Raw genomic sequence first — 13,770 nt, 5'->3', positions numbered from 1 at the left:
AAAAAACTCTTTAAGGCAAATCTTGAGATCCTAGATACCACTCTCAAGTACATAATCGACCCGTGACGGCCACCGAATTGGCCTTAAAAAGTTGGTACGAAACTTAAGCAACCATTTCAGATTTCAAAGTTGGCTCCAGAAAGTTTATTATAAGGATTTTAAGGATGGGAAAGTGAGCTAAAGGTATTCCATCTTTTGAATAAGTCAGGTGTGTTGATTAAGATTGCAATTTTTTGTACTTTATTTTAACGGTATAATATGAATTACATTTATCCTTACATTATTTCGTACCATAGATATTATTGATAAAATTGGGCCATAAAGATAAACCCAAATTGCAAAAAAGTTTGGGAGATAAATAAGTCAAAAAGGCCCAACATGGAATAAAAGAGTTGAACCACCAAGCAATGAAGACACATCTTCGGTTTGAACACTAAACTCACCTGGTCGGCCTAAAATTGAGGTTGAAGCTAGCCCTAAGGTCACCCTCAGGGCATGCCCTAGTTCATGCCATCCCAATGCGGCCGACTTAATCCCCTTTTAACATAATTCGAAAATGAATCGAAACTCCTCTTAAGAATTTACATTGGATAAGCACAAAGTTAATCTCTTAGACAAAATTTTGAGCTTTGAAAAGGATTAGACAAGAACACTCTTCGAAGACCTTAGAGTTGTCTTTCCTTGTAGCTCGAATTTGTTCACATGCATTTCTTCGTATTTGGCTTGTTTCCGTAAGTTTCTACTCTAATTTTCTTGATAATTTGGACTTATTCTCCGACTGCAACTTACCCGTGCTTCAATGTTTAATTTACAAAGTGTTAGATATACGACCAAATATTATGACCCTACTAGACTTCAACTTCAAAAACATGTAACATGTAGGAATAATTTTTGGGACGACAGTGACGAATTTAATAAATTTAGAAAAAATAAGAATTCAATACTATTTTTTAATAAAATCTTGTTCCAATTAGAAAAAAAAAACAAAAAATAGTATATAAAAAGTCAAAGTAATTATAACAAAAATATTAATTTAACTAAATTATAAGTAGGTCTCCTTCCGCTAGTCTCTAATATATATATATATAAGATTTAAATATATATTTAAACGTTAGAAAACTTGCTATAAAAATTTTTAAATAGAGATATAAACTTTAGAGAGTGAATTTTTTTTGAAATGATTTAATAAAATAAGTCGAGTACAACCATAAATAATGTTATTAAAACTTAGGTCCTAAATCTATAATTAAAAAAATTAATAATAATAAAATTATTAAATGGGACTTAGGGATGAAGGTAGTGGTCCTGCAAGCCATGGGAGTCATTTTCCCGGTATTGGGTTGAGGTGGGCCTAGGGCTCAAAATGCGACCCGAATCATAAATGATTCAATGTATGATGACAAATAGGAAATTTTAATTTGTCGTGTAGCGGGAAGGAAATTGGTATCCGACCGTCGGTGGCCGGGCAATTAAATTAACGGATTGTCCCGACATGTCGATTCGTCGTTGCTTTCTCTACCAAGGTCAAGGCGTCACCGATTTTTTTTTTTTTTTTTTTTTTTTTTTTTTTTTTTTTTTTTTTTTTTTTTTTTTTTTTTTTNATAATTTTTTTAAAGGATAACAAAAAAATGTTGCCACTAAAACATTTGAAAGTTAAAAAAAAAAAAAAAGATAAATATACACTCTTGAAAACTCTATTTAAAATTTAAGTAATTAAAAAATTAATTTATATAGCTTATAAAAAATCAGTAGGCTCACAACCTAAAATTAATAATTTAAAATCGTCGTCTTTTTCAAATTTAAATCGTGATTGAAAGTTATATGACATAAAAGAGTTTGTTTTCGTGGATTAATAAAAATTCTTTTAATAATAATAGTAATAAATAAATAAATAAACCCATTGAACAGCGTGAGTCCCACGTGCCTCAACCGCACTCTATCAAAAAATAAACCAATCATAGAATGCCACGATGGATTACTAGTGTCGTTCACGTGTGACCCAAACATTGGCTGAGTTGGATTTTTTAGGACCTCAATTTTCTTTTACAAAATTGCACATTCAAATTATTAAAAAAAAAAAGAGAGAAAAAGAAAATATACATTCTCTTTCTATTTAAATCAATAACTGAATAAAAGAAATGTAATACATATTGAATTTTTTTTTATAGTCCTTTTTGGAGATTTTGTTCACTTCAATATACAGAACCATAAGATTAAAATAAAACGAATATTAATTACTAGACTTTCAAAAAAAAATTAATTAACGAACGATAATGATTCGACTCTCGAGAATGATTTAGGAGGCAGGGAACAAGCGCTCCGAGAAAGTAAAAGGCAAGGATCCAAAGGGCAATGTTGATTATTTGGCCTATTTCTTTGGGGCACAAGGTCCTAGAGGAATTGATCAGTTGGCTGTGTGTATAGGTTCACTGTATATGCCATTATCATCTCACCCTCAATGTTCTTGAAGGCCTAAAATGGGCCCTCCTTGTCTTCTAATTCACTCTTTCTCTCTCGAACCAAATGTTTTTGGGAATTTTTTAACGTGTTTTAAAAGGTCGGTTAAGTATCGATCATATTAAATTTCTATCAATATGTCGATATATTTCTTTAACTATGATTTTCTTGTTTTACGGAACTAATTCGATCGTAACCTATTGAATAATTTATTGAAAAAGAAAGGCAATAAAGACAATACATCATCATACTTTATGTGACATCTCATGCCCCAAATCTCCATAAATATGAACTCTTCCACCCCCCACCAAACTAGCAAAGCCAAAAAGAAAGAAAAGAAGCTCAAAAAAAGCTCCATACCTTATAACAATGGATGATTTGCTTTGGAATGGCTCATGGAACAACGGAGAAGACGACGGTTGCAAAGAAAGCCTGCTTTTCTCAGACGGCTCGAGTCGTTGTTCGAGTCCTCTATTACAAGAGCTTCAAACAGTTGCAAGAATCTTGGGGTTGTCGGAGATCGAAACTCCGACGCCGGAGATGAGGGCGGTGGAACTGGCTGTGGATCCCAAGTCATGGCCGGCGGGAGCTAGCTCCGGTGGACTTCTGTTGGAAGAGCTTGAAAATGACAAAGGTTTCAATTTTTGTAAGCTTGTTCACATTTGAATCTTATCCATATATTTGTGGGTTGGGACATTCACACTTCAATTAAAATACATTTTTTCTTTGTACTTTTAATGTTCTTACTTTTGAAGACATGCACGTAGGTATTTTGATAATCTCGTACTAAATCGAACTTAGTATTCAATTAATATATATTATATAATAAGTACTATATATATTTATTTTTTTATGGGAGTGACGTCATTATAAGTAGACATTGCACCATGCAAATATTAGATTTTTATTACCATACCATGCAATAACCCTCACTGAATTTACTATGTAGGAATTGGGGTATCTCCATCATCTTCAAACAACTACGAAACCGAGTCTAGTGATCGAGATCAAATCATGTCACGAATGAAGGAAATGATATATCATGCAGCGGTGTTTCGCCCGGTGAACTTAGGGATAGAGACGGTGGAGAAGAAGAAGAAGAGGAGGAACGTCAAGATGTCGAAGGAACTGCAGACGGTGGCGGCGAGAAAACGAAGGGAGAAGATAAGCGAGAAAATTAGGGTTTTGCAGAGGTTGGTTCCTGGTGGGAGCAAAATGGACACTGCCTCCATGCTTGATGAGGCTGCAAGCTACCTCAAGTTCCTTAGAGCACAAATCAAAGCACTAGAAGGCAATGGCTACAAACTTGGCTCAAATTGCACCTCCTTCAACCCCACTATTTTTCCTTCAAATGCTTATTTTCCTTTATAAAACCTCAAATATATTATGTCCCCAATCAATTATTGAGTTTACTTAATATTAAGAATAATAATGAAATATTATTCTTATATTTTCAAAATCGGGAAAATTTAAAACAATCCACGTAATCTTTAGTACGTTGAAAACAAAAACTAATGTGTAGTACATATTGTCCATTTTAGCCTGTTATGTATGATCGTCAGCCTCATGGTTTTAAAATGTGTCTGTTAAGGAGAAATTTTCAACACCCTTACAAAAAAGGTTTCGTGTTTATCCACGAAATTTCAAATATATGAATTGACAAAATAGCCCATTGATAACGTTTAGAGTTTTGTTTTTGTAAGGGGTGATAGAGTAATTAATATTGATGTGTACATTTTAATATTTATAAAATTAGAATATTTTTTAGGTGAAGGAAAATAAGAAAGGAACACAATGGGTGGTCCTGTGTCCCTTCTTGGCTGATCGGCACGTGGCTATGCCCCTTGACCATTTCCCAATTGGGCAAACGGATTTTCTTGGTCTCAACACAATGAACTTGGCTTTGTTGAGTAAATATTAATCCTTCATAATATATATTCTTATATATGTCTTACAACAAATTCAACTACCTTGCCGAAGGACCATGCTCGTAGTCGAATGTCGAGCTAATAGATGTGATAGAGTCAACTTGACGATCTTCGCGTTGGTTTAACTCAAGGTTTAGACATTCCTTCAGTTCGCTCACAACTTGGCTCATTGTTGGCCTATTTGTAGGATCTGTAGTAGTGCAAGCCATTGCCATATCTACTGCTTTCCACACGGAGTTGACATTGCAACCATCTTTTATTCTCGGGTCAATTATAGAGTGGATATCTCCTTGATTAATATTGAAATCAACCCACTTAGTTATGTGACATCTTTCACTAGTTTTTAGTATTACGGGTCTTCCAGAGATGAGTTCCATAACAACAATTCCAAAGCTATAAACATCGCTCTTCTCTGTTAATCTAAATGATACGTGGTAACTGCAAATGAAAACCAATGAAATGCTGTCAACTAAACACAGTTCATTTCTTTTGTAAAGACAAATTTGAAGTACGTACTCGGGATCAAGGTAGCCAGGAGTGCCAGCGACTTTGGTAGTCACATGGGTGGCATCACCATCGATAGGGAAAGCCCTGGATAGCCCAAAATCAGCCAGTTTTGCTTGTAAATGTTCGTTCAATAGAATGTTGCTTGGTTTGATATCTCTATGTATTATTGGTGGCCTGCAACCATTATGCAGATATTCCAGACCTGCAGTTTTTTTTTACCAATATCATCTGAAAGGGAAATGAAAACAAAACTGATTTACTATGCATCATTCACATGCTCACCTTGTGCTGAATCTAGTGCTATTTGAAGTCTGTCTTTCCATCTTAAAACCTGTCCTTTTCCACCTGTACAGAATTCATCAGCATAAGTGAGATTTTAAATATTTTTTTCACTTTCGAATGTAACATCGACTCACGATTTTAAAACGTGTCTGTTAGGGAGAACCTCACTTTGGAAAGTTTCGTTTCCCTCTCCAACCACCTTGAGGGCCCAGTGTCCTTGCTGACACACCGCTTGAAATCTGGCTTTGATACCATTTGTAACAGTCCAAGTCCATTGCCAGTAGATGTTCTTCGTTTTGGCTCGTTACGTATCGATGTTAGTCTCACGGTTTTAAAATGTGGCTACTAGACTCTCTCCATAGTAGATGTGTTTTAAAACCGTGAGGCTGACGATAGTACGTAATAGGCCAAAATAGACAATATCTACTAGTGGTGGGCTTGAGCTGTTACAAATGGTATCAGAGCCAGACATTGAGAGGTGTGCTAGCGAAGACGCTGGCCCCCAAGAGGGTGGATTGTGAAATTCCACATCGGTTTGAGAGGAGAACGAAACATTCCTTACAAGGGTGTGGAAATCTCTTCCTAACAGACACGTTTTAGAATCGTGGGACTGATGACGATACGTAACGGGTCAAAGCGGATAATATTTGTTAACGGTGGGCTTGGAATGAAGCGTACCTGAAAGGAGTGATCCGAGGTTTCCTCTGCCCATATATTCATAGATAAGCCCCATTTTCTCCTCGCCCTCATTACAATATCCAACTAAGCTAGTCAAATTTCTGTGATGAACTCTTAACAGAATATCAACCTGCCATGATTTTTCTCAAAGTGTTTAATAACATTAAGTAAAAAAAATGCCAAAGGGGGTGAAAAAATGTGATTGTATTGTTAAAACAACATGCCTCGGATTGAAATTCTCGATAACCTTGAGCTGACTTTGCAGACAATATCTTTACCGCTACTTCAGTGTTACCAATGAGACCATAGTAAACTTTTCCAAAGCCTCCTTCACCTAGCAGCGTTTCAAAATGATTGGTCATTTCTAAGATACTCACATATGAATATCTTCGACTTGGCTGCTGCTCCAATGGCTCAGGTGGTTGAAGTTCAAAACCAGAGTTTTGTGGTGAATGAGGCTTCACCATCACGGGAGCTATAACAATTAAAAATTTAATGTAAGTTGTTGGTGTTCAATGTAAGAAACAATCAATAAACTATCTACTGAGATACCTTTAGAACTTGTTCTTCGCCGGAAAAAGTAGTAGTAGATTGAAGCTAAAATCAGCAATATGATAATAACACCACCAACTGCTGCTAGAATTGGAATTAGTATATTGGTACTCTTCTTTTTCTCGCTTGGCTCTGTCACATACAGATTTGGGTTTCCATCCAAGCTGATGAAAGAAGTATTTATGCAAGTCAAGTTGATATCAGAGGCTTGACTAGTTGATATCAGTTGCATGGTTTAGTAAGTTCAAAGGACAACCTTAGTGAAAAGGAAGCTTTGTTCTTTTTGTCAATAAGTGCAGCAGGAACTTGTCCAGATAGGTTGTTTCCTGATAAGTTTCTATAACAAGAAGACAGATTATATATATATATATATAGGTAATGTCAAAGATTGTTGGAGGGAGTCCCACGTTGGCTAATTTAGAAGATGATCATGGGTTTATAAACAAAGCCACGAGAGCTTATGCTCAAAGTAAACAATATCATACCATTGTGGAGGGTCATGATTCTTAACATAGTATCAGAGCCCTCCCCTTAACTTAGCCATGTCAATACAATCCTCAAATGTTGAACAAGAAAGTTGTGAGGTTCGAAGGTGTAGTCAAAAGTGACTCAAGTGTCGAACAAAGGGTGTACTTTGTTCGAGGGCTCCAGAGAAGGAGTCGAGCCTCGATTAAGAGGAGCCTGTTCGAGGGCTACATAGGTCTCAAGAGAGGCTCTATGGTGTACTTTGTTCGAGGAGAGGATTGTTGAGGATTATTAGAAGGGAGTCCCACGTTGGCTAATTTAGAGGATGACCATGAGTTTATAAGTAAGGAATACATCTCCATTGGTACGAGGCCTTTTGGGGAAGCCCAAAGCAAAACCATGAGAGCTTATGCTCAAAGTGGACAGTATCATACCATTGTGGAGGGTCGTGATTCCTAATAGGTAAGTCTTCTCAAATGGATTAATGGAGTACAGAGTAAACTTACAAAACCCTCAAGAATGGCATGTCAGCTAGAAATTCTGGCACTGATCCGCTTAGGTTATTGTTTGACAGATCCCTGAAATGAGCGATGAAGCTCTTGTTTGAATAACTTGTTGGTAAGTTTCAAGATATTCAGATCTTGCTGTAGAATCAAACACTTACAAAACCTCGAGCTTTAGTAGATTAGCTATGTTGTTCGTAATTTTTCCGGCCAATTCAGTAGATGTCAAGTTCCTGATAAGAGTTATATTCATGTAAGGTAATCACTCTTGCAAATCTAAAACCTTTTAATGTTGGGGCACTCACAAGCCTGTGATTCTAGGAGGCTTTGAACCATCATCATATTCACAGGTAAGAGCCCGCCAAGCTAATGCTTCTGGGGCACATGGATCTCCTTGCCAATCTTCTATTTTAACCTCATAAAATTTCTGGATGGATTCAATAGCATCGACTGCATAGAACACAATGGATCAGGGAGGTAAACATTTACAGAGACAAAAGAATGAACATATACAATATTACCATCTCCTTGATCTGTGGTAGGTTGTTCAAAGTTCATGACTTTAAAGATCTCAAGCGCATTCAAGATGGGTGGGAGAGCTGAATCTTCAGTCCTAATCAAATGAACTATATGTCTCCCACTAATAGGAAAGGGTTCTTGGCTATAGATGACATTTTCTGTGAGATACGCCGGGGACAAATCCTCACTATAAAAAAGCTTCTCATTGTGATAGATTTTGAAGGTTCTAGACTGGGATGATTCAAATTCAGCGAAATATAAGTATATATAGAATTGGATAGATTGATCAGGATCACTCCAAGGTATTATCATGGGTGCACTTTCATTTGCCACTGTGGAGGCTGTCTTAAGCACTGAAGATGGTGCTTTAAACCCTATATTATCGTTGTTCTTTACTGGAGAAGAGGTACTTATTGGAACCCATTCAGACACCGGGGTTGGTGGACTCCAAATACGATCATAATCATCATCTGGGTATCTAAAAACTTCAAACTATAATGAGTAAACATTTCAAAAAAAAACGCATAGAAATATGAAATGGTCACTTACCGAGTGAATGTTTTGTTTTCTCCAATATCCAATCTCAAGTAGGTGGCTAATGATCCAGACACAGTTTTATAGCTTGATAGTTTTAAAGGCCTGAACTCCAAGGCAGAAATAAAGGGCGTCCCTTTATCAGTATTGACAAGACAAACTTGTGCATTATTTGAAGTTGTGATGTGAATGATCTCTTCGTGTATGATATTCTCTGGGAGTTCTAGTTTCACATTCACCCACAAGTTTGGTCCAAAGTGCAAATCAAATTCAGGAACGCTGTTTTTAGCATCATAATTGTCATACAAGAAACTAGCTCGAATCAAATACTTAGTTCCAACTTTCACGGGAACGTTGTAACAGTTCCTTGTTCCTTGAGGGAAGCTTCTTAAATTCCATAGCTGTTTCTGTACATTAGACAATCCACTACTTGATGGTAAACTTGTTATGATGCCAGTGTTGATAAACTCTGAATCTGGAACATAATTTAAACCTGTAATTGGCTCTGTGTAGCTAGAGTTGGATCCACAGTCAATACTGATAAAGCCTGAAACAATTATATAGCCAAGAACACATATAAATGATACCCAAATCATAGAAAGGCTGTTGTAGTAGCACATACACACTAACATGGCAATACAAACCTTGTTGACTCTGGCCATAACCCAATTGCAGAAGAACAAAAGTGGGTAGAAAACCCAAGAGGAAGCGTATGAAGCTCCTCCCCATGATTCTATTAGTCTTTGAGCATATACATTGAGGCATTTCCTCCGATCCACTTGTTTTATTGCTAAACCAATTAGTCAACTTCGCTCAAGTTGAGATTTGATTACAAAAACATCATTTTCTCAGACATAGTCAACCTTAGACTTGGCAATGAGCCAATTTGATATGTTCCAACTTGAAAGGATAACTTATTTTATTGGTCATAAGTCAACGAAATTGAGACCGTGAGACATTCTTTTGGTTGGAGGTTTTGTTTAAGATGTCTAGGAATGATTAGAAGGAAATGAAACGACTAGGAGTAAATAGAACAAATTTAATGCAATGTTTCAGCTCACAAAGGAAGTTTTAGCTTATAATATGGAGTAAATAGAACAAGTTTGCTCAGATACATAATTAAAACAAACTACAAATTCCTGCAACGCAGATCATTTGAAGCAAGTGAAGAAGAACAGCTCATGATTAGTGATCTAGAGGAGAGCAAAGCCCTGGAGAATCAAGGCATCAGCAAGAACTTTATTAGCAGCCTCAGAAGGATGCACGCTGTCCCAAAACACATATTGAGTTGCATTAGAACAGCTTCCCCCCAACGACTTGGGATTGCACAAAAGTGATGTTGTCTCCACTGTCCCTGTTCCACAGCACCCTTTTCTGGCTTCCATGAACCCTAACAAAAACAAAAACATGAGAAAATTAGTGATCCCTTTTGCTTCTTTCTGTTGCTTCATTCAAAGCCTTACCGTTTTTTGATGGAGAATTGATGACATCGAAAAGTGGCTTGTAAATGTCAAAGATCACAATTCTAAAACCAGGAAGCTGTTTTTTCAGACTTTCTGCTGCAGAATTCAGCTTCTTGTTGAAGGCTTGCGCATCAGTATTGATCTTTGAGACACACCCACTTTGATGGTTGCCAAACAAGGTGAGAGCAGCAGGAAAGCAGCCTAATGGAGGAAGTGAAGTCACTCCAATTCTCCTAGCTCCTAAACCATATATGTCCTGTTTTTCATAACAGAAATGCATTGATCATCCATCATATTTCATGCGGTGAACTTAGTCATGAATGTTGTAAGAACATACCTTGATAAATGTTGTAAATGCTGCTATGAGCATTGAACCGTACTGATCAGCAGTGTAGAGCTTGTTAATGTAAGGATTGATGTAATAGTTCTGCAGATAATCTCCACTTCCTGCACTCAGCAAGTAGAGTGCATCCTTGATTATTGAGGCTGATTTCTCATTGCCTGCTACCTTAGCCAGCTTGGCTTGGTACTCCTTGAACAATCCAACTTGTTGAGGCAGTGAGAGTGCATGCTGTTTACCAAGTTCAAAGTAAAAACTAAGGACAGAACAAGGAGATTGGTCTGGCTTCCAAAATCAAAAGCTAAAACATTCTTACATTTGAGAGAGCAGCATTCTCATCATAACCAGAGGCAGCAGAGGCAAAATTGACTCCAATGAGAAGATTCTTGCCGGATGCCTCTGGGCTAAGGTAGGGCAATGGAAAGGACTTAAATCCTAAACTTTGAGCTGAAGAACCAGAAGAACAGGAAGTTTATCCAACCATTATGTAAGGCTAAATGTGTGTAAAGTTTATGAAACTATTACGTACCAGTGAAATCAGTAGCAAGTTTTCCATTGCAAAACCTGCCAGTGGGCTGATGATTCACAAAGTCCTTTCCATATGGAGGGTAATTGGCCTTGAAAATAGTGTAAAGATAGTTGTTGTTTCCCACATCCACAGCAGAATCACCAAAAGTAATGATAGCAGGCACCAAAGTTGTAGAGTCTTGAGCATTTCCACACACAAGCAAGAATGCTAAGAACAACATCAACACTTGGCTAATAATAGAATCCATCTTTCTTCTTTGGTGCTGTGATTTGCAACTGAACCTTGGATTATAACTTGACCCTTTTATTGAAGGAAGCTGGAGGTTGAGTCTGGAGGGCTGTGTTAATGAAGAAATACTGTAATGAACAAAATTTTCCCTCGGCTTTCTTTGCTTTCCTGCAACCATTATGAACAAAATTATTAGCTGGGAAACTGTGAATGAATGCATGCAGCATTTAATGGAAAGGTTGGGAGAGGTAGTTGGGTGATACTGATAAATGATGGTTATGATATGAGTTAAAGCTTCATGAGCTTGCATGTGCAGGAGTTAATATGATTGTGGAAAAGGGAAATTACTGTACTACCGGTGCTTAACATCTATAACGTGAGTATTATGAATAGTTATAAAGTCTATAGCTTATGTTGTGAGATCGCACATCGATTTGAGAGGGTAACGAAACATTTTTTATAAGAGTGTGGAAACCTCTCTCGACTAGACGAGTTTTAAAACTGTGAGGCTGATGATGTTGATACATAACGGGCCAAAGCAGACATTATCTACTAGCGGTGGGTTTGGGCTGTTATAAATGGTATTAGAGTCAGACACCGGGCGGTGTGCCAACGAGGACATTGATCCCAAGGGGAGTGGATTGTGATATCCCACATCGATTGGAGAGGGGAACGAAACATTTCTTATAAGGGTGTGAAAATCTCTTCCTAATAGACGTGTTTTAAAATCGTGAGACTGAAGGCCACATATAACGGGTCAAAGCAGATTGAAAGAGGCAGAGCTGTGTGAGGGTAGGTAGGAAGAAGCCCTGCAGACATTAAAAAGCTAGAAAGTTGAGAGGCAGGCAAAGTGACAGCAGAAAGAACAGCAGCCTGTGATGAACTATGGATGCATGAAAGCAGAACAGGAAGGAGAGGTGTCCTCTGCTGATTGGTTCAGGGATTGTCTGCACACAGAGAATCATGTGATTGTCTGTATAGTATAGATTGAAGCTCATGCTTGCCTACACCTGCTGATTGAGGATGACCATCAAAGCTTGGAAGAACAAAGCAGCTTTCAGAGGTCTAAAAGGGACAGATAGCTAAATAGAAGAAACAAGGAAATAAAACTACTCCTTATTAGACAACAAAAACCAAGCAATAACTAAGGAAACATGACCATAAATAAATTAATAAATGTGAAATTTTCAATAACGTCCTTAATTTTTTTTTTAAATCTAAAAATACACCTATCCTTAGTTTTGAATAGAAATAGTTAGTACTTCATTTTGAACACTTCAACTTTAAAAAGTTTAATTAATAATCTTTGAACGGTTTAAAATGTTCAAAAATGTCATTACCGTTACTAATATGTTTAAAAAATACCCATAAAATGTTAAAAGTAGCCTTACTACTTTTTACCTTTGTAAAAAAAATTAAATTTTTTTTATTCTTAATATATGGATGAAAACTGTTTATCAACATTTCATAGATTATCTTCAAACCTGTTAATGTTACCTTTGAAAGTACTAACGTCAAAGGTATTTTTAAATTGTTTTACAAAAAAATATTGAATAGTTTTTATGAAGTTTTTTAAAAAAGTTTAAAAGTGAACTTTTGAAAACTCAAAAGATATTTTTAAAATACTTGCAAAAGTAAAAAAAAAATGTATCTATAAAACGATTGTGAAAGTCTGGACGTATTTTTTAAGGGTATTTTTTAGACTTTTCTAAGCATATAAAGGTATTATTGAAACTTTTGAAAATATTTTTTAGACAAAGTATCAAGTTTAAAAAGTACTTAACGTGAAAAGAACTAAATTATTATCGAACAATATCTTAACTATTTAATAAATACAAAATTTAATGCTCGATCATATTCTTAAAAATATTGAATATATTTTTAAAGTCAAGATATCTATTAATTTAAAGTTTGGAAATATAATAGGAACATTTGAAAATAAATTTGTTTTTTTTTTCTTTTTAAATAAAAAATATAATTAATTTTTTAACCCCAAAATTTAGACTATGAAAGACCTAAATTGAGAAATAGCACTCCATAGAATGTAAATAGAAATTTTTTTAATCATGAAGGATAGAATTCTAAGAAGAAGAAAAAAAGCATAAGGTGAATTTCCTGGTTAAGAGGATGGTTAGGTGTGGAAAATAGCAGCCACCCACACGAAAGATAATATGAATCACATGACATTAGTCTTCACCAAAATTTACTTTCTTAGATTACATATCCATGGCATCAGACAATAAATTTTTCTCTTCTCTTATGCATATGAATAAAGACTTTGGATATCTAAGCTACCTTGACACGACTCCCTGACCCTACTACATTTGACTTCATAGTAACACATAGAATATTAAATCTTAGCTAGGTGGCTACGAACTTATTCCCTGTGGTGATATCGTTTCTACTGATTAGTGATGATGGTGTGATGTTTCGTTAAACGTCAACCCGAGCGTATGCAATAGAATATTCTCATGTCCAATTTGAGAACACTTGATCTTCATGTTCCTAAGTTAACAAAATAATGACAAAGACACAAGACATGGTTCCACCAGGTTCAACATCAATGGTTAAGTCTTACAGTACACAGATATGGCACATGAGTTCTAAGCAATTCTGGGTGACAAAATCAGGAAGTCATGGTTATATTGACAGTTATATATAATACAAGTTACTGCTAAAACAATGAATCCATTAGCTAACCAGCTAAGTCTATGATTATAGGCTTTTCACAAGGTAGATTCTTCTTTCTTTTTTTTTTTTTTTTTTGTTTTTTTTTTTTTTTTTT

The 13,770-nt window shown here is 36.0% G+C and overlaps 3 protein-coding genes across 4 annotated transcripts; 1 reads left to right on the top strand and 2 right to left on the bottom strand.

The window, feature by feature from the left end:
• Positions 1-2,791: 2,791 nt before the first annotated feature.
• LOC111789245 (transcription factor bHLH87-like) lies at positions 2,792-3,857 on the top strand. Its single transcript, XM_023669957.1, has 2 exons — positions 2,792-3,091; positions 3,407-3,857. Exons 1-2 carry the CDS (start codon positions 2,827-2,829, stop codon positions 3,826-3,828), a joined length of 687 nt encoding a protein of 228 aa, XP_023525725.1. The 5' UTR covers positions 2,792-2,826; the 3' UTR covers positions 3,829-3,857.
• Positions 3,858-4,423: 566 nt separating this feature from the next.
• On the bottom strand, positions 4,424-9,154 carry LOC111789219 (probable LRR receptor-like serine/threonine-protein kinase At1g07560). The gene is made up of 13 exons (XM_023669918.1): positions 9,070-9,154; positions 8,441-8,972; positions 7,894-8,369; positions 7,678-7,822; positions 7,534-7,605; positions 7,376-7,447; positions 6,661-6,741; positions 6,405-6,568; positions 6,077-6,327; positions 5,853-5,982; positions 5,175-5,237; positions 4,902-5,094; positions 4,424-4,823 (listed from the first exon to the last, which is right to left on the bottom strand). Exons 1-13 carry the CDS (start codon positions 9,152-9,154, stop codon positions 4,424-4,426), a joined length of 2,664 nt encoding a protein of 887 aa, XP_023525686.1.
• A 299-nt stretch (positions 9,155-9,453) lies between these two features.
• Positions 9,454-11,248, bottom strand: LOC111788691 (GDSL esterase/lipase APG-like). Of its 2 annotated transcripts, XM_023669130.1 has the most exons (6): positions 11,052-11,248; positions 10,758-11,008; positions 10,545-10,675; positions 10,226-10,459; positions 9,889-10,144; positions 9,454-9,815 (listed from the first exon to the last, which is right to left on the bottom strand). In XM_023669130.1, exons 1-6 carry the CDS (start codon positions 11,210-11,212, stop codon positions 9,619-9,621), a joined length of 1,230 nt encoding a protein of 409 aa, XP_023524898.1. In that variant the 5' UTR covers positions 11,213-11,248; the 3' UTR covers positions 9,454-9,618. The 2 variants fall into 2 exon arrangements, with proteins under 2 accessions (XP_023524898.1, XP_023524897.1); XM_023669129.1 differs by having other exon boundaries at positions 9,464-9,815; positions 10,758-11,175.
• Positions 11,249-13,770: the final 2,522 nt, after the last annotated feature.

This window comes from Cucurbita pepo, chromosome LG02, assembly GCF_002806865.2.
Source record: "Cucurbita pepo subsp. pepo cultivar mu-cu-16 chromosome LG02, ASM280686v2, whole genome shotgun sequence".
Classification (NCBI taxonomy): Eukaryota; Viridiplantae; Streptophyta; class Magnoliopsida; order Cucurbitales; family Cucurbitaceae; genus Cucurbita; species Cucurbita pepo.
This window is presented reverse-complemented; position numbering and strand designations above follow the sequence as displayed.